The sequence below is a fragment of the Taeniopygia guttata genome, chromosome 14 (assembly GCF_048771995.1).
Source record: "Taeniopygia guttata chromosome 14, bTaeGut7.mat, whole genome shotgun sequence".
NCBI classification, from domain to species: domain Eukaryota; kingdom Metazoa; phylum Chordata; class Aves; order Passeriformes; family Estrildidae; genus Taeniopygia; species Taeniopygia guttata.
The window spans coordinates 15,222,960-15,246,415 of NC_133039.1; the positions used below are offsets into that span (position 1 = coordinate 15,222,960).

Genomic DNA, 23,456 nt, shown 5'->3' on the forward strand with positions numbered 1-23,456 from the left:
CATTCTACGTGAATTTTTTTAACATCTCCAGGGATAGTGACTCCACCAGTGCACTTGCCAGCCTGTGCCAATGCATGACCACCCTTTCAGTGAAAAAATTACCCCGAAATGCAATCTAAACTTCCCTGTAGCACAACTTGAGGTTGCTTCTTCTCACCCTGTCACTTGTTACCTGGGAGAAGAGACCAATCTCCACCTGACTCCCACCTCCTTTCAGGAAGTTGTAGAGAGCATTTCACTGCTGAATGCTGGGGAATGGAGCTCACTTGCACAGCAAGGTGTAGCTCACACCTTTGCCTCAAGACTGCCCTCTGCTTATGCAACAAATGCCTTTTCCAAAGTGCTGTTGTAATGCCTTAATCCTGGTCTGCCCAAACAATCAATACTTAAAAGCACCAAATCAGCCCTAAGGAGCAAGCCTGCCTAGGATGAGGAGGGGTAATTCCCAAGGGAAGTCTCTCCAGGCCTTCTGAAAGTTCCCAGGAGCACAAGGAAAGTGCCTCTTGAAAATGACTGGAGTCCTTGTACAGTCTTCTCCAGGTGGCTTGGAGTAAAACTCAGATTGTTTTCAGCACCAAGTAGTTGGCTCCCATGTGATGTTCCAGTGTTATTCCTGTATTAACAGGAATACAGATACCATGCCTCTTAAATAACTCACCACAACTTTTAAGTGGAAGAGGAAAGTATCTAAATTTATATTCTGAATGGTTAACTAAAGCAAGAGGACTGTTTGTTTTGAATAACAAATGCCTGTGTGACTGCAGTGATGGACTTCCAACACCTCCAGTTATTTTCAGTATGCAGAAGCTGACTTATTCTGGCATGGCCTTAGCATAAATACAGCATAACCTATGTGGTCTCAGCAGAGAAACACAAAATGCCTCTGAGTTCTCTGATTTAGAGTTATGGAGTGGTTTGGGTTGGAAGGAACCTTAAAGCCCATCCCATTCCACCCCCTGCCATGTCCAGGCAGGGACACCTCCCACTATCCCAGGCTGCTCCATACCCTGTCCAGCCTGGCCTTGGGCACTGCCAGGGATCCAGGGGCAGCCACAGCTGCTCTGGGCACCCTGTGCCAGGGCCTGCCCACCCTCCCAGGGAACAATTCCTTCCCAATATCCCATCCATCCCTGCCCTCTGGCAGTGGGAACCATTCCCTGTGTCCTGTCATTTTATACTCTTATCCAAAGTCCCTCTCCAGTGGTCCTGGAGCCCCTTTAGGCCCTGGAAGGGGCTCTGAGCTTTCCTTGAAGCCTTCTCTTCTACAGCTGAGCACCCCCAGCTCTCCCAGCCTGGCTCCAGAGCAGAGGGGCTCCAGCCCTTGGAGCATCTTCATGAGATGGACTGTTACAAGATGTCCACATCCCTTTTATGTTGGAGGCCTCAGAGCAGGGTGCAATACTCCAGGTGTGCTCTGGAGGATGTATTCAGGGCTGTGTGCTGTAGTGGCTTCTTAGCTGCAGCTGTCTGCTTTCCTTTCTACTGTCTTGGAATCATCAGGCTTCAAGACTTTTGCTGTAGGAAGGCTGACGCAAATCCTCTTGGAGGGAAGAGAAACAGCTCATTGGAACTAAAAGCCAAAAGCTCAGGAAGAACAAATCCAGCAGAGAAGAGAGGTACCAGCATGGGAAAAGCTCTGTTTGAAGTTCAGTGTGATATTTGTACAAGAACAGATTGGTGTAAACTGGCCTTGAGCACCTTCACGCTGAGAATTAGTGCAAGGTTCTCACAGAGCAGAGGACTAAAGAGCTCAAGAGGAGCTTGAAGAAGGAGGTTCCAGAGAGGACTTGTACAGGTTGGCTGTGAGGGCAGGAGGCTGGCTCAGCAACCTGGCAGCCCTTATCCTGGTCTGAATAGCCAGTGCTTAAGAGAATACTTGGTATGAAAAGGGCCTCCAAGCCAGGGAAGCATGCCTGACTTTCCCACACACTCTTTATTGTTTCTCAAGTGTAGTGATAAAACTGAATTTTCTGAAGTAGACCCTGGAGAGCTTGCAACATGAAAAAACAGACTCTAGACAGCAATCAGACCTTCTTGGGAGTTCTTTTTTCCCCTCATGGCACGGCCTGGTGCAGTTTTCAGGCTGAACTTCTGGCTGGTCCCTTCCCAGGGAAAGGACTCCAGTACCTTGATGCCTTCCCCAGGTTCAACTCCACACCACTGGCCTGGGTCCTGAGCCATGTGACTTTCATATTCAGCAGGAACTTCTTCCTCTTGAAATTATCTGCAGTAAAACATCTTTGCTGCCCCTGATGAACTGGCTCTGAACAAGAACCAGCCCCTTCTTCCAGCATGATTGCCTCAGGGTTTGCTGTGAGGATCACAGGTCTTTTATCTTCCTCCCTGCCCTGTTAGCAGATCTGATCTCATCAGAAGCACAAGGAGCTCTTGGGCTCCAGGTGGAAGCTTGTGGTGCTGGTGTGCCTGGGACCCCTCTCCTCTTCTCCTACTTCCCTAGGTGTTGAGTTTCCACTTCATCCCCTTTTCTGTTGGGGTCTGATGGGCCAGCAGGTCCTGAGCACATCACTTCAGGGTCTCCTTTTGGGGCAAAAGAGGAGCATTTGAGTCTGGATAGCAGAGCACTGGCCTCCAGGTACTGATGGGGCAGGGGGAGTGTGTAGCCAGTCATGGTGGCTGCAGGGCCAGGGAGGAGAAGGAGGTGGAAACCAAATAGTGTTGTGCCCTGCAGAGCCAGCTTGGGCAGTCTGGAACTTGCTGTGATGCAGAAAGATTTTTATGCAAATTGTCGTAGCATGGGGTACAGTGAAAAGTATTTTGTGTGCTTAAAGGTGCTGCAGAAATCTTTTTTGCTCTTGAACTCCTGTTCCTTTTCTGCTTGGCTTCTAGGTCTCAGTCATTCCAGCAGAGCTGGCTCGCTGATCTCGGCTGTTTGAGCAGCTGGGACTGTTCTGGCTGCTGTGAGCAAATGCAAACTATACCAAGAGTGAACACAGAGGGGAGAAAGAGCTGTGGTGGTGCTTCCTGAGCTAGCCAGGAAGAAGCAGTGTTAGGATCGTTCCTGATGTCCTCATATGCCATTGATTTAAACTTTCTGAAAATGGGGCTGCCAAACTCTTCCCAGACAGTGTGATAAAATGCTCCCATCCTGCAGCAAAGCTGCAGCCCTAAAGAAAGGATGGATGTTGTTGAGTTCTGCTTAGGCAGGTGGTTTGAGGAGCTGCTGTTTATCCTGCTCAGGGCTTCTTAGTATGCAGGAAGGTGATGGATTTTTGGCAGCTCAGCAGACTCAGGTGTAGATTCAGCCCCCCATTATGGCTTTTTTGGTTGCTATAACTACCTCACCTGCCTTGGGTCATTTGGGCAGGATTGTCCAGCTGCTGGAGAAGCCTGCCCTGCCTGCCAAAATACTCATCAAAAGCTTGGTGATAAATAATCCCCAATGTTGGGAAGAGGTTTGGCAGCAGGATGTCACTGCCCATGAGCCAAGGTGCAAGGTGCCAGCTGGAAAGCCACGATCAAATGGAGATTTGAAAGAGCAGGCAGGAGACAGAGTGTTCTGGTTCCTGTCAGCACTGGGCCTTCTGTTTAAGGTTTATTTCATCCTGTGGGACAGAAAATTCACTCTGAGGGGCTCTTCAGCCTTCTTCAGCAACAGCTTTTTTCCATCAGTGGAGAATATCAACAAGTGACACTTTCCTGGCCACCCTGTCACCTGCATTGGGCTGAGGTCCTTGGCAGTTGTGCAAGTGTTCCTAGCAGCTTCTTGTGTGCTGGAAGCCCCTAAAGCATCTGGGAAGCCTTTTTAGACAAGCCTGCTTTGCAATGAGAGTGTGCAAGTTGATTTTCTCTTACCTTTAAAAGCTTTCTGATTATAAACATAGTCCAAACCTGCTGCAAGCAGGCAGAGATGATATTTCCCCACCACCACCTCAGTTACATGGACAGATCTTTGTGTAAGCTCCTGCTGGAAGCAAATTTGGGTTTTGGCAGAGTAAGTGTTCACATGTGCTGCTGGAGACAATAACTGCTGGTCTGTCTGTGTTCCTTGTTCACTATGTGAGGCACTCATGTGGAAACACTGGCTGCTGAGGATTTTGCCAATCCCAGTAGTGTGGAACAAAACCAGAGTGGGAAAGAACTCTGAAAATTCAACTGTGAAAAGACCCCAGATGGATCTGGGGATGAGTCCAGTCAGCTTCTACCTACACAGAAGCTGAAGGCAGACTGAGGAGGAAATGAAGGAAGGCTCTTGGAGGGTTGTGAGGGGTCCAGGTCTCCTTGGTCTGAGAAGCTGAGCGTGGAGCTTTGCATCCCCTACTGTGGGAACCGGGGGTACATAATGGTACAAAAGGGCTTTGTGAAACTAAAAGTTGAAAGCTGTGGAGATAATAGGGTGTTGACAACCATCTAAGCACTTAGAGAGCAAATTAGGCTGCAAATGGGAAACTGTTCATTTGTTGAGTTGAGGAAATTAAAATTCTGTGCATGTTACTCCAAAGGAGACTTTAAAAAAGCCTGACAGATCTTACTTGGAACTGTCTGCAGAGATGGAGCCAGCTCCCTCCTTGTGCATGACTGAGTGCTGTTCTCTCTGGGGCAGAAATGGCAATGACAGAGTGGATTTGGGATGTGTGCTCTGGAGATGTGGTGTCTGCAGCATGCCAGTGCTACTTGGAAGCAGTGTGAGGTTATCTGGCAGCAGCAGGAGCTGGCCAGGGTTGAGCAGCTTCTTCCTGCCCCTGCTGAGCCTCAGCACAGCTGGGCTCCATACCCAGCTGGGCAGGATGGGGATGGAGCAAGGGCAACTTGGCCTCCGTGTCTTCTGACCTTTGAGAAGCTTTCCTGGACAATCTAAACGTGTGCTGGAGCTATGGTGTGGCTTGGGGGCTCAGCTGGCAGACAAAGGGTCATATTTTGCGTGTAGAAATCATGGTCTTGACCTTCCACCCTGCTGAAAACATTAGGGGTGTGTTTTTGCTGAAGTTTTCTCCTTATTTTATTCAAAGAAGATCCAGGCAAAAGCTGCCAGCAAGCTTAAAAACTCTCTCCTCCTCAGGCATATTCCTGGCAGAAATAATCATCACAAACTAGGTCTTGGGTCTATTTTTCTTGGCTGAAGGAACTTGTCAATCCAGAAATGAAGCAAGTAGACTTTATTTATCTTGCTGGCCATTTGTGTTGGAAGGGGCTCATCAAACCCTCTCTTCGTTATTTCCTGACTCTCATTAATTCTCACACACAACTTTGGAAGCTGGAAATCAAAACAAATAGAGGAAAAATTGAAAGGAAGCTCAGAGTCTTTTTTTTTTTTTTTTCCAATATGCAATTAAAATGTGATGTATCCTGCTAGCAGGTATTTCCAGATTGGGCCCTTGAGAATTAGTATCTTTGCTTTTGTGGGATTTTTTAATTATGGAAAATCATTACTTCCTTCTTATTTTTCCTCTGTAAATCTAGGAGAAACTGATCCTTTTCTCCTCCAAAACAGAAAGAGCCTCCATTTCTTTTGTTTATGAAGTTTTTGGACTGTCCTAGAAATGAGACTACAAAAAATTATGGACTCTAGGTAGGAGCTTTAGACTTCCCTTGAAGAAAACTGAAGATGCTTCCCCCACCTCACAGATGCTTCTGCCAATATGTGAACTCACCTTCAGGTCCTCAAATCCAGACTTTGAAGGGCTTGCTCTTTGTATTGGGCTGTCAAACATGAAGCCAACCCACCTGGCTTGCCTTTTGTGCCCTCTGCCCTTCCATTTTTGTGCATGTGAGCCTTTCTGTGAGGTACAAATGCAGATGTGTAGATGTTGGAGGGCCAGCGAGGACAGAAAAAACAAACTTCACCTGGAGAGTGAGGTGGAAGCAGTGGGCAGTGAGGCTGGGGGTACAGCTCAAGAATCAGAATTGTTCCACGAGAAAGAATCTGAGTTGTTATTAAATTATAAAATTGGTCAAGCTTTGAGAGCTGCTTATTCCAGAAGAGCTGAGAGGAAGGCAGACAAGGTCGAGGCACACCCAGTGCATTCCGAGAACGGCTGCTGTGCCATGAGGGGGGGAGCAGTGCTAGTGCCAGCTCCAGATGGGACTTTATTATGAGGTTTCACATGCCTCTGTGGCACAGATGCCAGTTTATCATTCCTGTGTGCTCCACATTTCATGGTAATGATTTTTTTTTTTGTAAATTTGAGGTATAGCATACACAAAGCTTCTGCACAGGCTTCTCAGGGGTTGGCAGCAGCAAGGACCTTAAAGCTGGGGTTTGGGAGGACTGGGTAGCTTGTGTTTCCCATCTGTGTAGCACACCTTCCATTTCAGCAGGCAAAGGAGCAATTCCAGAGGTAGATGAGGGTGCTTCATGGTCCCTGACCAGGGCAGATGCTGGGAGTGTCTCAGCTCTCTCCTTCCCTGTGCTCCATCCAGGCCTCCCATAGGAGGACTGGGCTGAAAGCTGAGACCTTCCTCTGCCTATTTAAGATCTCTGCTTATGCTGCTGCTTTGCTATAGGGGATGGCTGTTCCTGGAGGATACCCCTGATTCAGGCAAGGCTGATTCTGAAGAACCTGGTGCTCAATGGTCTGGTTTGGTTTGCCCTTAGTCTTGCTGCTGCTGGATTCCCTTTCATCCAGCACTGCCTTCCCAGCTGGGTTCCTCCTCTGTCAGCACAGCATCATCTCCTTCTCCCTAGTTCCCATTCAGGCATCTTGTACTGTGATTCTGCCAAGTCAGCTTGGAGTGCCTGTTGTCACTTGGAATGTCCTTGATTGCAAAGAAGAGTGACAAGAAGTCAGAAAAATAATGGGAGGGTTACAGAAAGGCTCTGCTGAGGACAATTCCATAAATGCTGTTAGTGCCCAACTTGTACCGAGCAGCAGCTCCTGCCTTGTGTGCCTGCAGGGCCAGGCACAGCCTATTTTTCCTTGTGTCTGTCCTCAGAAATACTCAGATTCAAGAAAAGCTCACTTGCTGGGAGGTGCTGTGAACCTGAGTGGTGGCCAACAGTCTGGCCATGTTCCTGGGTCCTGCCAGCCTGGCTTGGGGTGAGATGGAGACTCTGGCCTGAAGAAAGCCAGGCACCAGATTCTCTGCCAGTGTGGCAGTGACAGTGAGAAACATCTTCAGCGAAGTCTGGATGGATCCAAGTCCCAAGAGCTCAGTCTGTGGACATCCTGTGGTGCTTATCGGCATTATTCATCGTCTTCCTTGTCAGCACAGGGCTCGCAGTGACACAGGTTCTGGAGAAGAGGGGTGTGCTTGAAAATTCCTTCCTGTCCTGCTGCCACCTCACCACTGACTGCAGCTGTTTGTGTAAGGGGATAGAAAAAAAGGTGTGTTTGTACCTCAGCAAGTTTGTCTCAGAGTTATGACAGGAGAAGGGTGTGTTTTGCTCCTCCAGATACAGCCACCAAGGCAGTTCATCCTCCTGTGTAGAGACTGCAGCTTTGGAAATTATTTGGGGGATGCCGGAGCCAAAGCAGGAGTAAAACCTTCCCTAATCACCTGGGACTGCACTAGCACAGCCCTGCTGTCTCAATTTTTGCCGTATCGTCACACAAACGGTGTGGCTGGAGCAATGTTCTGTCCCTTTGCTTCTTGGTTTCTGCACGTGGGGGTCTGTCAAGGGTGTCCTGCCCCTTTTACATTGCCTGCTATGAAACTTCCTGATTGCTTCTGATTGTCTTCCACCAGGGAATTCTCTTGGTGTACGACATCACTAATCGCTGGTCCTTTGATGGGATAGACCGATGGATAAAGGAAATAGATGAGGTAAGTGAATGGAGGAACATGTGCAATGATCTAGAGCAGAGACATGGGGAGGTGTCACCCAAGATGTTGCCTGATATGGGCACAGGAACAGCTCTGCTGTGGAGGGGACTTGATGGCAGTGCAGTCATGGAGCTAAGCAGCAAGTGTCTGCCCTCCACCTCTGTGTAAATCTGGAGAAGGAGGAAATGGCTCAGGAATGCTCAAGAAAGACAGGGAAGTTCCCTCAGAAATGAATGGACCCGGAGGTGACAAATTAGTTGTCCCCACCACACAGAGGTGCTGCTGGGCAGTCTCGGCCACAGAGCAGCTTCTACTCCTTTTCCCTTTGCTGCTATCACAGCTAAGCGTAATGCTGGGTGTAGCCATGATTTCTTCACTTCTTTCCTTGTTCCAGCACGCTCCAGGTGTCCCTCGGATCCTGGTGGGCAACAGGCTGCACCTGGCCTTCAAGCGGCAGGTGCCGACGGAGCAGGCGCGTGCCTACGCCGAGAAGAACTGCATGACCTTCTTTGAAGTGAGCCCCCTGTGCAACTTCAATGTCATCGAGTCCTTCACGGAGCTGTCCCGCATCGTCCTCATGCGGCACGGCATGGAGAAGATCTGGAGACCCAACCGAGGTCAGTGGGCAGGACGGTGCTCTGGGTGGGAAGTTTGGGCTCGCACGGAGCCGTGGGGCCGTGGCTGCGCAGGTGGGAGGTGTGGAGCTGTGGGAGCTGCATCCACCAGACGTGGAGAAATGCCTCGAGCCAGACAAGCTGAAGCTGAGCCAGGAGCTGCCTGTGCTGGCATAGGGATGGGCAGCTCCAGAAAGCAGTTCAGCATGTCAGGGACCTGAAGCGCTCTAGGGCATCCTCCGCCTTTCCACCTAAGCTGGATGAGGCTGAGGGCAAATAAGCTCCCATGTTGAAAGTACTTCAATCAAACGACTATGTGGGATAAATCCAAGTGTAAGCACCTCACTCCTTGCCCTTGCCTCAGCCTGTCTTCATTTTGGAGGGAAGCAGAGTGTGCCCAAGGAGCTGAAAGGGACTAAATCTTATCCCTGCTGTCAGTATGCTGCAGTGGGCTGGGTTATTCCATATATCCAGGCATGTATGCCACAGGGAGGGAAACCACAAGCAAATTCCATGTTACGTCTCAGCCTGTTGAGTTTGAAGGAGAATAATCTCACTTCCCACATTATTCCTGGGCTGGAGGTGGCAGTGTGTCCCACTGCAATCTGAGCAAACAGATTTGTGTTCCTGGGGTGACCTGCTCATATGGACCTTCAGCCCCTGCTCACCGGGTTCAGAAAATCCTGTTTGCCAGCCCCAGTCACCAGATTTTCTGCCTGAGCTCCTGTCCCCAACCTGGCTGCTGTACCGTGGTCTGCAGGTCACGGAGGGATGGTGGGCAGGGACTGGGCTGAATGCACAGACCTCTCCTGAATCTTTTCCCTTGGATTTGTGACTGCAGACTGCCTGCTTGGGAATAGAAAGGGCCAAAGGAAACGGCCTCAAATTGTGCCAGAGGAGGTTTAGATTAGACATTAGGGGAAATTTCCTCACAAAAAAAAGGTGGTCAGGCACTTAAACAGGCTGCCCATGGCAGCAGTGGAGTCACCATGCCTGGAAGCGTTCAGAAAAATGCAGATGTGGCACTTGGGGACATGGTTTATTGGAGGCATTGGCAGTGCTGGGGGAATGGTTGGAGTCGATGATGTAGCAGGTCTTTCTAACCGAAATGGTTCTGTGATTCCACGAACGGGGCTCCCTGGCAGGGAGTGGGGATCTGCCTGCTCGGGAATGGCTTTGGCAGCAGGCAGGAAGATAACGAGTGCCCTCGTGTGGCCCCCGCCTGGGAATTCCCCGGCAAGGAGAGGGACTTCCCAAGGCAGGCTGAGCTGGGAGGATGCTGGGAAACTGGAACGGGCAGAGTGGTGTTCTGGCTGTTTTGGCCTGCTGGTATCTCTGTGGCCTGGAGGCTCTACAGAGAGCTGCTCCCTGAGCAGATCCCAGCTGTCGCTGCCCTGTTTCAGGATTTGCTGATACTGTTGCCTCTTTCTCAGGCATGTCCTGGTTGCCAGAGGATGGGTTGAGAAGTCAAGTGTCTGTCAGGAATGTGAGCCAGGCCCTGCCAGCCCTGGGTGCTGAGCAGAGCAGGGCTGGCAGTGCCTACCCCTGTGTTCACATCAAAGCTGGTGTCTGGCAAAGCACAAGGCTCCAACAGCAAAGCTCACCTTGATTTCCCAAGCTCCTCTCCTAAATATCCTGCTCCCTTCTCCCAGCTCCTGTGCAGTCATTATTGACATATCTCCCTGAGGAGCTGAAGCTGTGCAGTGTAAGGAATAGCTGTGGGGGAAGGGCAGCCCAGGAGATCTCCTGGCCCTTGACTGTGCGGTCCTTTCTCCCCGCAGTGTTCAGCTTACAGGACCTGTGCTGCCGAGCCATCGTGTCCTGCACCCCGGTGCACCTCATCGACAAGCTCCCCTTGCCCGTCACCATCAAGAGCCACCTGAAATCCTTCTCCATGGCCAACGGGATGAACGCCGTGATGATGCACGGCCGCTCCTATTCCCTGGCCAGCAGCGGGGGCGGGAGCAGCAGCAAAGGGAACAGCTTGAAGAGATCCAAATCCATCCGGCCGCCCCAGAGCCCCCCACAGAACTGCTCACGCAACAACTGCAAGATCTCTTAGCAGGATGGGCAGCCTGAGCTTCTGTCGGATCCACACCCACCTGCCCATGTACAGCTGTTTGCACACTGAACCCTTTTCCACTGGATCCTTTCAGACGGGCCACGGTTGCTTTTCCAATGGCACGCACAAGCGTTAGGAATGTGCTCACGTTTTGGCTTGGCATAGGAAGAAGCATGGTGCCGGCTGGATCCCGCAGTGCTGGCGGGGAGAGGATCTGCCAAGTGACCCTCCAAGAATGCTTTGGGCTTTGCCTCTAGGCCTGGGGTGGAAAATTCAGCAGCTGCCGGGTTAGGGAGGGGGGAAGGGGAAAAAAAGCTCATCCAGTCTCAATGGAGCAATGGATTTAATGGAAGATTGAGAGGCTTAAGGGAGTAGGCAAGGAGAGTCTGTGCTGCAACTTTAACTCTTGGTCTCCTGAACAGATTGCTGATGCAATAGTGATCATTGGATGTAGACAAAAAGAAACAGGGACAGGGGACTAATGACAGTTTTCACCAGGATGTTAACCTGCTGTTGCCAAAAAAAAAAAAGGCAAGAGTTGGCCAATTGGAAAGGGGAAGGCAGTGCTCTGTTTGACGCCTTCACTTATTTATGTAAATATTATACATATATATAAATATGTCTTGTTTTTTAAGGGTTTTTTTAAGAAGCAGTCAGGGAAAATTTTATGCAGCCATGTAAATACAAGCACTGGATTGACTTTCCCAGTGTCAGCAAAGGGGACAAGTGGAGGATTTTCCAATGAAAACACATAAATGCTTTAAGAGACTTTCCCTCACCTCTGGGCTCGTGCTGGTGTTTTTGAATACTACATGTGCAGAAGGAAAGGACAATTGGTGTGGAACATGCCCCAAGCTGCTCTGTTCCTATCATTCCCTAGAACCTGTGAGTGCTGAAGGCAGGGTGGGATGGCAGTGCATGGAGAAGCAGAGCAGCGAGGCCAGGGTCCTGAGGGGTTGGGGTGTTTTGGCAGGCAGGAGGAAGAGGCAGCTCGGGTCCAACGGAGGCCTTGCTCACTTTGTGCTTTCTCATAGGGGATTTGGGAGCAGGAGGTGGAAGCATTGTGCCTAAAGCAGAGGAAAAATGCTGAATTTTGTCCCTTATTGTTGCAAAGTCTCATCCATTGCTTCTAGTGCCCTTCATCCATGACAGTACATGTGACAGCTCCTAGATCCTGGCTGCTTCCAGCTTTGCTTTCCCAAAGATGCTGCCTGAGCTCATGCTGCTGTGGCTCCTCCTGGATGAAAGTGGGAAAGGACAGAAGTGGCTTTTCCCACTGGAGCATGAAGGAGCAGGGACTGGGAAGGTGGAAGGTTGGGGCGGGGAAATGGCAATCTCCAGGTCCCTCAGTGGCAAAATCACTTGGCTCTTGGAGCAATCCCAGGAGATTGGGAGTGCAAACTGCTTTGCTTCATGGGATGGCTCCTGGATCTTGGAGGGGCATTAGCTTGGGATGGATCTTCAGTCAAGCAAGTGCACCTGCCTCTCTGGCTTTGTTCCACAGCTGACCCGTGCTGGAATCACCTGCAAACTGAGAAATAGCACCCAGCCCTTATCCCAAAAGCGAAGGGAGCATGGCAGTGGGGCTGGGCTATGGTGGCAGGTTCTCAGAGTGTGTAGACTGTGAGAGTAGCGTGGTAGCAGGTGAAGTGTACGGTGCTGCCATCTCCTCCTGGGATCAGCTGGCTCTGCTCTCCCTTTCCAGGCAGCCTGGGGCACTGCATGGGCAGAATGAAGCCGCTGCAGCTCCTGCATGGCCGACGGACCCGCTGTGTCCAGGCAGCAGGGACAGGAGGGACGCGTCCCCCTCTGGGGACATTGCTTCCCTTGCTCCCAAGCCGACCTGGGAGGTGCCAGAGGCTTCCCCCTCCCCTCCCTGCAGAGCACAGCATGGGCAGGTCTCTTGGCTCGGCTCTCTCGTGCTTTATCACCCAGCTCAAGTGAGCGAGGACAGAATTAAACCCCAGGCAGGTGGAGGGGAAGAGGAATCCTTTGAAGGGGTGCTTTGGCTCAAGAGCAAAGCCCCAGCCGGGCCATCCCGGTGGCACGAAGGCCAGGGGATTTGGAGAACCTGTCTGGGTGGCTGGCACCTGTTTCCCATCATTTAACACACAGCAGAAGACAATCGCTGGCTCAGCAGCACAGGGATATACAGCCGACAGGAGGGCGGCTCCTCCCGGGAATCACCCCGGGCCCGGCGCCGGTGTGTGGGACCAGAGGGATAAAGGGATCCTTCCTGAAATCACCAAGCTGCTGCATGTCTCAAAACTCGCTGTACCTCTGCTTTGCTTTGGCTGTGCCACGTGTGCCACCTCCCCGTGCTGTTTCCCTGTGGTTGGTTTAGGTTTTGTCACTCTGTAAAGTCTCACAGATCCTGTCTGGAGTGGGGATGGAAGATTTCCCTGGAGTGATTGCCCAGCAACAAAATTTTTATTTTTTAATTTAAAAGGAAAAGATTCTTGCATCTGATGTCAACACTAGTCTGTAGCTGCTCTCCAACACTTGTACCATTCCTGAGTTGGGTTTTTTTGGACTATCCTTTTATTTTTTTATTCCTTTGTACAGTCAGTGTTGTTTAACTGATTCTACATGGTTTTGTTTTGTATAAATTAAAGTCTTTTTGTTTGTTTTGAACTACCAGTTGAAAAGAGGAGATGTATCCGCTTTTTTGTGGGCTGGGAAGAGGTTGAGGGGAAAAAGGTGGTGGTTTTGCCCATGCCTGGGGATTTGGGACTGTTTGTGGTACAGGTGTGTATTCCCATTTCCAGGTCATCCACAAAATAACTTCAGTTACATTTTCTGTGGAGTCGTGATTCGTTTTGTGTAGATGTAGAAGATAAATCTGCTCTTGATTCTCACAGAACCACTGATTTGGGCTAGTGGAACCGTAAGAAAACACAAAGTCATCTCCAACAGGGCTGGTCCCATGGGTGGCTGGAGGAAGCCACGTTCCCCAGCAGTTTGCCAGGAATCGTGCCCAGTCCCTGCTCCACGGGCACAGGACAAGTACAGTCAAACCCTAAATCCCTTCTTTGGGGCTGGGTGGTCCTGAAGGAGCAGCAAGTGCTGTGGCAGCCCAGACTGGAGCGAGCTGGAAGCCGTCCTGGGACAAGTGGGACTGAAAGGGAGAGGATGCTGCAGGGAGCGCGGAGCACCAGTGTCACACCAGAGTGGCCTTTGGAGGTACCAGGAGCCCCAGAGAAGGGGGATTTGATCCTGGGGTGGAGGGAGATTTCTTGTCTGATCCCCTTCTCCCAGCCCGCCTCCCCTTGACCTCCCTTTTCCCCTGCCTTCTCACTTCCCTAGGATCAGATTTTCCACTTCGTACCAGACTGGCCACGCTTGTTTTAACAGCTTAAGTAGTAATTGCTGGGGCTGGGAGGGGGCAGGGGGAAATGAGATCGTGTCTGCAGCCTGGAAAACCCTGGAGCTAAGGTGAAAGCCTGGTCAGGGAAGAGTCACACAGCCCTTTTTTCCCCTCTCTTTCTTCAGGGGGTTTTGGAAGTGTCTGTTCCCTCTCCCAGGGCCGAAACAAAGGCTGTGTGTGGTTTCAGGTGGGGTCGGGACAGCCGGAGCCCATTAGGGCGGAGCAGCGGGGGCTGCGGGGCCGCAGCTGTCTGCTCGGGAAGAGCCGGGCAGGAAAACACTGCACGGGCTGGGAGAGCTTCAGGGCTCTGCTCCTCTGAGAAAGGAGGCAGCAGGTTGCTCTGGGATGATGCAGCTCTTTGGTCACTATGTTTCTCTGCACCCACCTTTCTCATGTGAGGTTTTTTGGATTGGTCCCACTGTCCCACATAGCCTGGGAAGAGGTGTGACCTTCATGCAACTGCAAGATGCTTGAAAATGTGAGTGCAGCTGCCCACGGGTGCATTGAAGGGGCAGGAGCCCATAGGGTGTAGGAGGTTCTGGGAGCAGGGACATGTGGCATGGCACCATTCCTTTCAAGACATGTTGCTGAGCCGCCTCCTTGTCCTGGAGGGAGAAGATGGACTGTAAAACCCTCATCTATGTCTGGGATCTTTGAAAGTGACCCAAAGACATGAGTATGAGCAGAAGTTGGGCTCCAGGTCTTGTTTCCCCTTCTCTCCTGCACCAGCCTCCCTGCAAGGACCCTGGGACACCCCAAAGAAGCCTCTGGGCTGCATCCCTGGGGCCCAGGGGGCCGTGCATCTGCCACATTGCTTCCCAGCTGGAGTTTGTGGGTTTGTGGATCAGGGATCTCCAGCAGCGGGTGCCTGGGGCCTGTTGGGTCGGTCTGGGGGTTTCAGGCTGCCAGGGCATGCAGGGTACAGGCCCTGGCAGCTCCTCCTGGGCTATCCTGATGCAATTCCCTATTTGCAGAATATCAGCCTCCCCACGAGTGTCAGCATCTGCAGCTGGATGGACCCTTGGGTGCCTGCTTGGCTGTGGAACGGGATTCAGGGCACAGCCATGGGACACACTCCAGCCCTCCCCATGCGTGGTCATGGCCAGCTGGTGACACACTTGACTGTGCTTTGGGGTTTGGGCCCCGGGGTGCCCCAGAATCACCACGGGCAGCCCAGAGCCAGCAGCAGTGCAGCCATGTGCTGCTCCAGGCAGGGAAGGGGCAGGGGTGGCTGGTCACAGCACCGTGTCTGTGCTACTGCCTGGAGGTCACCGGGCCACAGCATTGTGCTTGCACCCTGCTCACACCAGCGTGGGGGTGTTGAGGGTCCCCCAAATCACCTGGTCTGCTGGGGCAAAAGGGCTTCCACAAGGAGCTACAGACTGGAGGAGCACCAAACCATTACATGTGAATGTAATTACATTATATGGAGCTCTGGGGTGGGTTGGATCCCCCCATCCCAAAAAAAAAAAAAAAAAAGGAAAAAAAAAAAGGAAAGAAAGGGCTCCCACTTTTTCTTGTCCCCTCCACCACGTGTTCCCCAACAAGGGAGACTGGAGGTGCTGAGCTGCTCCCTGGGGCCAAACACCCTCGGATTTGCTGTTTCACAGGGGCTGCAAAACCCCCTCAGGGCTGAGGCTCTCACCAGAGCCAGAAGAGTTAATGCTCCCAAAATGCCATGAAATGTTCCTGCTGCAGGTCAGTCTCCATCGGGGATTAGGGGGATCTGGCCGGGGAGCCGAGGCCGGCTCCTGCCAGCTCCGGGCTGGTGCGGGACGTGCTGGTTGAGCCCAAGCACAATGTGCCGGGGTCTGGTGTGGCTCAGGAAACATCCTGGCTGTAAATCATTGGGGAGGGAGGGCTGGGGGAGCCCCTCCAGGGGGGCTGGGTGGGCGCCCACCCCACCAGGGGAGACGCGGTGCTGTGCCGGCAGCACGGCACTGGTGGGATGCGGGCTGGAGACGGGGCTGGAGCCGTGCCGGTGTCCCGCTCCCGGGCACCTCCGGCGCGGTGAGTGCCCAGAGATGCGCTGCGGGCTGGGGGACACCCGGGCCAGCCGAGCCCCGGCCGCCCGCAGCGTGGCCTCCGTGGGCTCCGCGTACCTCCCGCGGGCCGCCCCGTCCGAGGGGACCGCCGGCTCCGGCTGTTTTCTCATTCTGCAGGAATTCGGCTCCGTGGGCCGGACGGGTTTTTGTGTGCGCCCCCCCCCCTCGCCGCCCCCCCTTCCACTCTCCCTCTTTGGAGACTTTCTGCATTCTGCCTTTGATCTCCCCCCGTGTTTGCCCAGGGATCGCCGGGCTCGCCGGGGTTAGAGGCTGAGGTCAGCGCCTTTCCCATTCCAAACACCCAGAAACATCAGTGGGAAGGGAGGGGATTCAGATTACAACCTTCCCGTCCTCCCCTTCCACCCCACTCGCCCCGCTGGCCGTGCCGGGGATGGACTGAGCCCCGAGAGCCGCCCGCCACTGCCGCCGTGTCCCGGCGCCCCGAGAGCCGAGCGGCGGCGATGGATGGAGGCGGCGGGCGGCATCGCCGGTGGTCCGGCGGGCGCCGGGTGTGCTGAGGGACAGAGGTTTGGTCCTCTCCTCCTCCTCTTTGTCCCCCCGCCCGCCCGCCTTCTCCGTGATCCCGTCCGTCCTGAATGTGATTTATCCCGAGCCCTCGCCGGTGACCAGGCCGCTGCTGGGGTGGCCCGATGGCTCCTCGCGGCAGAGGCGGGCGCGGGGCGCGGGACCGGCGTGCGGGGCGGCAGCGGGTCCCCGCGGGCATCGCGCTGCTCCTGCCCGTGCTGGCGGCGGCGGCCGGGCTGAGCCTGCAGCCGGGCAGGGTGCGGCACCTGGGCGTCTGCCCCAACCAGCTGAACCCCAACCTCTGGGTGGATGCCCAGAGCACCTGCGAGCGGGAGTGCCAGGCCGACCAGGTGAGCGAGGGGGCTGCGCGGGCGGTGGGCGGTAACAGGGTTTGGGGAGCATCCCCAGCACCCCGAAGGAGATGATTTGGGGTGCGGGTCCTGTGCTGGGTGGCACAGCCGGTTCAGTTGTTTCAGAGCAACGAGCTCAGCCCTGCTGCAGCTTTGCCCCCTAAACTCCTCCTGTCTGCTGGGCTCTCCAGTCCCCCACAGGCAGAGAAACTGCTTGTTGCCTCCTCATGTCACCTCCTCAGACCGTGTCCCATGGTCAGAACACCTTCCTTGTGCACCCCCAGCATGCTTCCAGCGTGTCAAAGGGCTGGCTGGGATGAAGGGAATGGGTGTGCTGGGACACGGACCCCACCAGGCCGAGGACAGAATGGTCTCCCAACTTTTCCCTGAGGGCCGGAGCCCACCCACAGACCGGGTTGTCCATCGCAGAGAGCCCTGGCTCTGAGCTCCACTGGGCTGAGCAGAGGCAACCCCATCCCGGTTAGGGCTGTCAGAACCCCGAGGGGAGATTCCTTCACAATTCATCTGTACGCGTTCTGTCTCCCCTTGGCCGGCAGAAGCTGAGAAGGGCGAGTTGCACTCTGCTGTGGGGAGAAGGGACCGTCATCACTGTGGTGCACCCTCCAACATCCTGGGGGTGCTGAGGGTGGGCTGGGGCTGGTGCAGATGTGCCGGGGAGGTCTGGCTCTTAGCCGGAGCCCAGCGATGCTGAAGGTGCACAGGGCTGTGCGAAAGTCCCACAGAGGTGGGAACAGCACCCACAGTCCCAGCACAGCGGTGACCCCCACGTTCCCCCCGCAATCCCTTCTCCCTCCCCGAGCAGGACTGTGAAGACTTTGAGAAATGCTGCACCAACGTGTGTGGGCTGCGGAGCTGCGTGGCCGCGCGCTTTGCCGACGGCAGCGTTCCGGCTCTGGCAGCGGCACCCGCCGCCTCCTGCGAGAGCTTCGTGTGCGCGCAGCAGGGCTCGGACTGCGACATCTGGGACGGGCAGCCCGTCTGCAAGTGCAAGGACCGCTGCGAGAAGGAGCCCAACTTCACCTGCGCCTCCGACGGCCTCACCTACTACAACAAGTGCTACATGGACGCCGAGGCGTGCCTGCGCGGCACCCGCCTCACCACCGTGCCCTGCAAGCACATCTTCACCTGGCCCGACACCAGCCCCGTGCCGCAGGAGACCACGGCGCGACCCACGCCGGGCGCCGGCCCCGAGGTGCCGGTGCCCCCCGCGCTCTACACCAACCCCTTCCACCAGTCCGTGCGCGCCGGCGGCACCGTCAGCTTCCGCTGCGACGTGAGCGGGCGCCCGCAGCCCGACATCACCTGGGAGAAGCAGAGCGAGCGGGAGGAGAACTTCATCATGCGGCCGGACCAGATGTACGGCAACGTGGTGGTCACCAACATCGGCCAGCTGGTCATCTACAACGCCCGCCACGAGGACGCCGGCATCTACACCTGCACGGCCCGCAACGCCGCCGGGCTGCTCCGCGCCGACTTCCCGCTGTCCGTGCTCAGGCGGGAGCCGGGGGGGACCCCGCGGAGCGGCAGCCCCCAGCCCTTCCCCAGCGCCGAGTGCCTGAAGGAGCCGGACCGGCGGCGCTGCGAGGCCACGGAGGTGCGCTGGCATTTTGATGCCAAGCAGGGCTCCTGCCTGACCTTCCGCTACGGCGGCTGCGGGGCCAACAGGAACCACTTCGAGACGTACGAGGAGTGCCGGGCCGCCTGCCTGGGCAGCGCCCGCCCCACCTGCCTGCTGCCCATGGTGCAGGGGCCCTGCCAGAACTGGGAGCCGCGCTGGGCGTACAACCACCTGCTGAAGCAGTGCCACTCCTTCGTCTACGGCGGCTGCGAGGGCAACACCAATAACTTTGAGAGCAAGGAGACCTGCGAGGACGTGTGCCCCTTCCCCAAGAGCCTGCAGTGCAAGGCCTGCCGCCTGAAGAGCAAGATGGTGCTGAGCCTCTGCCGCAGCGACTTCGCCATCGTGGGGCGGCTCATGGAGATCGTGGAGGACCAGGACTCCGGCATAGCCCGCTTCGCTCTCGAGGACGTCCTCAAGGATGAGAAGATGGGCCTCAAGTTTTTCAACATCAAGTACCTGGAGGTGACCTTGACCGACATGGACTGGAGCTGCCCCTGCCCCAACATGACGGCGGAGGACGGGCCCCTGATCATCATGGGTGAGGTGCACGATGGAATGGCCACGCTGGACCCCAGCAGCTACGTCCGGGCGGCCAACGACAAACGGGTCAAGAAGATCTATGAGCTGATGGAGAAGAAAACCTGCGACCTCCTGAACCGCTTCCAGGACTAGGGGAGAGTGAGGATGTGCCGACTGGGGGGAGCTGCAGACCCAGCACGGAGGGGGCAGCCCGAGGGAGCCCCTGCACCAGCGCCTGTGTCTAGAGGTTACCACTGTCACGTAGTTCCCCCAAGCCCATGCTGAGCCCCAGACCAGCTCCCACCCCCACTGTAATTTATCTGCCGCATGTTCCCCCCACCGTGTGACCCCCCCCCCCCATACTGTCCAACAGCAATTGAGAACTGGGTTGGGTTGCAGAGGGGTGGGAGATCTGCTGGGACCACCCCACTCATAAAATCTTCCCACTTCATCAAAGCCTCTGGGCCCAGTGTAACACCCCTGGGTGCTGGACCCGGCCTTTTCATTGGTGCTGGAGGTGGAACTGGGGACACCCAACCCCAGTGTTTGTGCTGAAAACATCAGGGAGCTGCTGGGGCATGGGGGGCAAAGCCACAGAGTTTATTGGGGGGGCAGCGGCACAATCCTGGGGAGGGGGGCAGGGGGAACACCACCAGCACAAGATCCTGCAAGGAAATGGAGCAAGGAGTCTCCCCCATGCCCACGGGAGTCGTGTCCCCCCACCCCACACACAAGTGTGTCCCCCACAGCAGCTGTGCTGGCTCTTGTGGTCCAGGCTGGGGCACCCCACTGCAAAGGGAGCTCCAAAGGCACCCAGGGGAGATGGACCTCCCCTCCAGCCAAGTCAGCCCCAGCTGGGGTGAGTCTGTCCCATCCCTGCTGTCCCCCACCCCAGTGGCAGCCGTGGTGGGACAGCGACACTCTGCAGGAGGCATCAGAGGGGACAGCAGTGCTGGGAGGCGCTGGAAGCACCGCCAGGGCAGCTCACAGCTTGCGGAAGATCAGGCTCTTGTTGTTGGCCGGCATGTCCACCTGGAAGCACAGAGCCGGGCTCAAGGGGGCCCAGCGGCACGGGCGGCCCCCCAGCATCACCTACCATCCTCTCCAGGCACAGCCCGTTGGCCTCAGCCAGCTCCTGCAGCAGCGCCGTGTCCCGCAGCCCCCAGGCCGGATTCCTGCGGGGAGGGAGGCGTGGGGCACCCCGGGACACCCCGCCCCGAACCTGCCCCATCTCCCAGAGCCACCCCCGGCTGGGGGCTGCCCTCAGGCGTGGCTTATCTTGAAGGACCACGCTGGGAGGGAGCTTCCTGCAGCTGCAGGGGGGGGACAGAGAGGACAGGATGGGTCCCCAGGAGCCTGAGCTCCCCAGCCCCCTCCTACCTCTGCCTCAGGCTGCGGTCAAAGTCCACGTTGCTCTGGGGGCTGATCTGGCCGTCCACAGCGTAGGGCTGGGGGGACACAGCTGGAGCTGCAGGCAGGAGCCACCCTGTGCCTCCTCCTCCAGCCCAGCTCCGGTTCCACGGACGCTGCTGTGTCCCCACCAAGCACAGAAGCCAAGTGGGAAGAGACAGAGCCCCCAAGGAGTCCCCTCACACACTGTGAGTCCTGTCACCCACTGCAGGCAACCCCAGACCCTGCTTTGGATAAGGTGAGGGAGGACAGGATCTGTCTCCTCCAAAACTGCTCCTTTCAGTTCTCAGCATGTGCCCTAAAAGGCAGAGACCCCCAAAAGCCAAGCCCTGCATTTCCCAGCTCCCTCCCTAAGCCATGACTGGAGCTGCCCCCCAGTACCCACTCTGGCACCCTGCCCCCCCAGGATGCTCCTGCACCAGGACAGGTGACCCACCCCATAGGTGAAGAGCACACCTCCGGGCTTCAGCAGCACCCCGGCACCCCTGAACAGGCCCTGGGGAGCGAGAGGCGGGGAGGGGTCAGGGGGCTGGGGAACCCCCGGGAGCCCCCTGGCCTGGCAGGGGAAGGGGCTGTCAGGGAGAGGTCAGGGGGCTGGGGAACCCCCTGGGAACCCCCTGGCCTGGCAGGGGAAGGGGCTGTCAGGCTGCTCACCTCGGTGCACCGCAGCTCCGCGATGTGCATCATGTTGATGCTGACCAGGAGGTCGAGGGAGGCGGGCTGGGTGCCCCCCCAGCTCTGCCAGCCCTGTGACACGTCCAGCAGGATGGGGGGCAGCAGGTTGGGCAGCCCTGCGGCCTCCACGTAGGCAGCGATGCTGTGGGCACCAAACCCCACCTCAAGCCCAGCCGGGTGCCCCGTGCCCCCCCAGCAGGACAAAGCCCTGCGTGGGCTCTCTGAAGCGGAGAAACACCCACAAAGGGACGTGGGTGCAGCACAGCCTGGGGCTCCTGCCCAGCCCTGTGCTTGCAGCTGCCAGATGGAGAACTGGCAGCACCTGGACAACCAGCAGCATGTGGACACAGAGGCCCCAGGGCCAAACCTCCCCAGTTTTGGAGCACTGTCCCCTTGTGGGGCACCCCACTGGCACCACTGCACCAGCACCTCCTGGTTTTGGTGTTACGTCCTTTTTGGCACATTCACCACCTCGGTCTCAGCTCCTGCAGCCTCCCAGCCTGGAGATTATTTTTACCCAGGGTGGTGGGTGCTGCAGGGTGGGCAGCACCAAACTCCTCCTGGACAGGGGCTGGTTCCAGCACCTCCCCACCAGGTTAATTATTTTTCTGCGGTGGAAAACTGAATTTTGGGAGTTTTCTGGGAAAAATAAAGCTGGGGAGCTGGGAAGCATGAGTTGTTTGGGAGTTGGATATTGGGGATTTATTGAAGAAAATATATTGAATATTGACCTGGGGAGCCTGGGCTGGGCAGGACTTGAATATTGTGGTCTGCCTGGAAAAAAATAAAGCATCAAGCCAGAGAGTCTGGACTGTCCAAGGGGGTCTTTGCTGGGAAAAAAATACACATTAAGCTCATCTGAGAGAAGGATATTGGGGTTTTCCTGGAAAGAATACAACAGTGAGTGGGGGAGCCTGGGCTGCTGGAGAGTTGGCTATTGGGTTTTTCCTAAAAAAAGAAAAAAATTGTGCAGCCTGGGCCCACTGCTGAGGGAAAAAAATATGCATCCAGTTCATCCAAGAGCTGAATATCGGGGTTCTCCTGGAGGGAACAAAGCACTAAGCAGGAGAGCCCAGGCTGCAGGAGAGTGGGACGCTGGTGTTTTCCCAAAATCCCCGGAAGAAATAAATAAATAAATAAAATGGGGAGCAGAGAACGGGGTGGGTCGGTCCGTGGGAAGGGGCTGCAGGTGGAGTGAGTCCCCCGGGGTTCCCCGTCCCCGCTCACCTGCGCAGCGCCGCGGGGTCGATGTCCGAGGGCTGCCAGCGCACCTGCGGCAGGGCCCGGGCGAAGTGCGCGGCGTGGAGCCCCGAGCCCGCGCCCACCTCCAGCACCCGCAGCGCGCCCGCGCCGCTCCCCGCGCCGCTCCCCGCGCACTCCCGCAGCACCGCCAGGATCGGGCCCTTGTTGCGCTCCGCGGCCGCCGGGACCTGCATGGCCGCGCCGGCGGCGGGACTACGGCTCCCGGCCCGCCCCGCGGGGAGGGGAAAGGGCAGGGGAAGGAAAAAGGAAGGAAAAAAAGGAAACTGCGCCGCCCGGGAATCGAACCCGGGTCGCAAGAATGGGAATCTTGCATGATACCACTACACCAGCGGCGCGGCCGGCAGTGCTTCCCTCCCGCCGCCCCTCGGAGCTGCGCCCCCCGGGACCCCGGCCCGGCCGCGGCCCCCTGAAAGGGACACAGCGAGGCTTTGCTTTGCGCGGACACCCCAGGAAAACGAGGCGAGGGGGGACCCCCACCCGCCCTTTCACTGCTGATGGAGGTCCGGAGGGATCCACCTAGAGCCCTTCCAAGCGTGGAAAAGATCAGGGATGCGCCAACAGGCACTTAGAAACCCCGGGCAGGTCTGCGGGGAAACTGAGGCACAGCCGCCAGCACGTTACATGGCGGGTGACAGCCAGTAGTGACATCCCATGGGTCAGGGTTGTTTTTAGGCACAATAACAGGGCTGGGGGTGACACCCACCAGGGTCAGGCGCTGCTGGGCTTTTATGGGAGGTACCCTCTTACACCCCTCCCTCGCTGGCCGCTACCGGGGCAACGTGGCGGAAAGGCGAAGGTCACCCTCGTGTTTATCACACGATCTCTCCCCAAAACTCTGGGTGCTGTCGACAGCCACAGGGGGCGGCCGGTGGACACTGCGGGGTGGCCGGGGTCCAGCTCGGGGTCGTGTCCTGGGTCTGCACCTCCTGCCACGTGCGGACACCTTGGCGGGACGTCCCCGCTCCAAAGGTTACGGTGCTGGCCGGGACGCGGCTGCCCACCCCGGCTCCCTGCGCTGGCCATGGGACGTGCAGCTCGGGACTGTTCACAGCGCTGTCCCCGTGGGGGTGGCACCTCAGCCCCTGCCTCTGGGCCCCTTCACGTTTCCCTGCCTAGGTCCTTTGTCCTGGGTCCAGGGATGACACCTATCTGTCCCCTGTGTGTGCCGTGGCTGCAGTCTCCTGTCTCCTGCATGTCCCCGTGCAGGTCCCCCCCGAGTTTCCCGTGACTCCCGTGTCCTCTGCGCGTTTGTGCCATCTTGT

General features: G+C 56.2%; 3 protein-coding genes and 1 non-coding gene across 12 annotated transcripts in view; 2 read left to right on the forward strand and 2 right to left on the reverse strand.

Annotated features, from left to right (window-relative positions):
• Window positions 1-13,046, forward strand: part of RAB40C (RAB40C, member RAS oncogene family) — a 36,610-nt gene extending 23,564 nt beyond the window's left edge. The window contains exons 4-6 of the mRNA XM_012576506.5: window positions 7,645-7,722; window positions 8,117-8,339; window positions 10,118-13,046. Coding sequence (XP_012431960.2) covers window positions 7,645-7,722; window positions 8,117-8,339; window positions 10,118-10,398 — 582 coding nt within the window. The 3' untranslated portion in view covers window positions 10,399-13,046. The remainder of the gene's footprint in view (window positions 1-7,644; window positions 7,723-8,116; window positions 8,340-10,117) is intronic.
• Window positions 13,047-16,460: 3,414 nt separating this feature from the next.
• On the forward strand, window positions 16,461-22,020 carry WFIKKN1 (WAP, follistatin/kazal, immunoglobulin, kunitz and netrin domain containing 1). The gene is made up of 3 exons (XM_030285162.4): window positions 16,461-16,685; window positions 17,509-20,776; window positions 20,842-22,020. The coding sequence occupies exons 1-2, from the start codon at window positions 16,461-16,463 to the stop codon at window positions 18,997-18,999; spliced, it is 1,716 nt and encodes a 571-aa protein (XP_030141022.3). The 3' UTR covers window positions 19,000-20,776; window positions 20,842-22,020.
• METTL26 (methyltransferase like 26) lies at window positions 19,426-22,522 on the reverse strand. 9 transcript variants are annotated; one of them, XM_072935936.1, is made up of 7 exons: window positions 22,159-22,522; window positions 21,663-21,705; window positions 20,911-21,073; window positions 20,693-20,752; window positions 20,227-20,294; window positions 19,943-20,021; window positions 19,426-19,878 (listed from the first exon to the last, which is right to left on the reverse strand). In XM_072935936.1, exons 1-7 carry the CDS (start codon window positions 22,505-22,507, stop codon window positions 19,831-19,833), a joined length of 810 nt encoding a protein of 269 aa, XP_072792037.1. In that variant the 5' UTR covers window positions 22,508-22,522; the 3' UTR covers window positions 19,426-19,830. The 9 variants fall into 9 exon arrangements, with proteins under 9 accessions (XP_072792037.1, XP_072792034.1, XP_030141018.4 ...); XM_072935933.1 differs by having other exon boundaries at window positions 19,426-20,021; XM_030285158.4 differs by lacking the exon at window positions 19,943-20,021 and having other exon boundaries at window positions 22,159-22,424.
• Window positions 22,459-22,529, reverse strand: TRNAG-CCC (transfer RNA glycine (anticodon CCC)). Its single transcript has one exon. It is a non-coding gene; the product is annotated as a tRNA-Gly (tRNA).
• Window positions 22,530-23,456: the final 927 nt, after the last annotated feature.

Excerpts from the sequence above, each read along its gene's own strand:
- WFIKKN1 (XM_030285162.4), top strand. The coding sequence starts at position 16,461 with ATGGCTCCTCGCGGCAGAGGCGGGCGCGGGGCGCGGGACCGGCGTGCG. Across the intron at positions 16,686-17,508 it reads GGGAGTGCCAGGCCGACCAG|GACTGTGAAGACTTTGAGAA; the intron begins GTGAGCGAGGGG and ends CTCCCCGAGCAG.
- METTL26 (XM_072935933.1), bottom strand. The coding sequence starts at position 22,507 with ATGCAAGATTCCCATTCTTGCGACCCGGGTTCGATTCCCGGGCGGCGC. Across the intron at positions 21,074-21,662 it reads GCCCAGCCCAGGCTCCCCAG|CATCGCTGCCTACGTGGAGG; the intron begins GTCAATATTCAA and ends TGGTGCCCACAG. Across the intron at positions 20,753-20,910 it reads CGGAGCTGCGGTGCACCGAG|GGCCTGTTCAGGGGTGCCGG; the intron begins GTGAGCAGCCTG and ends CTCGCTCCCCAG.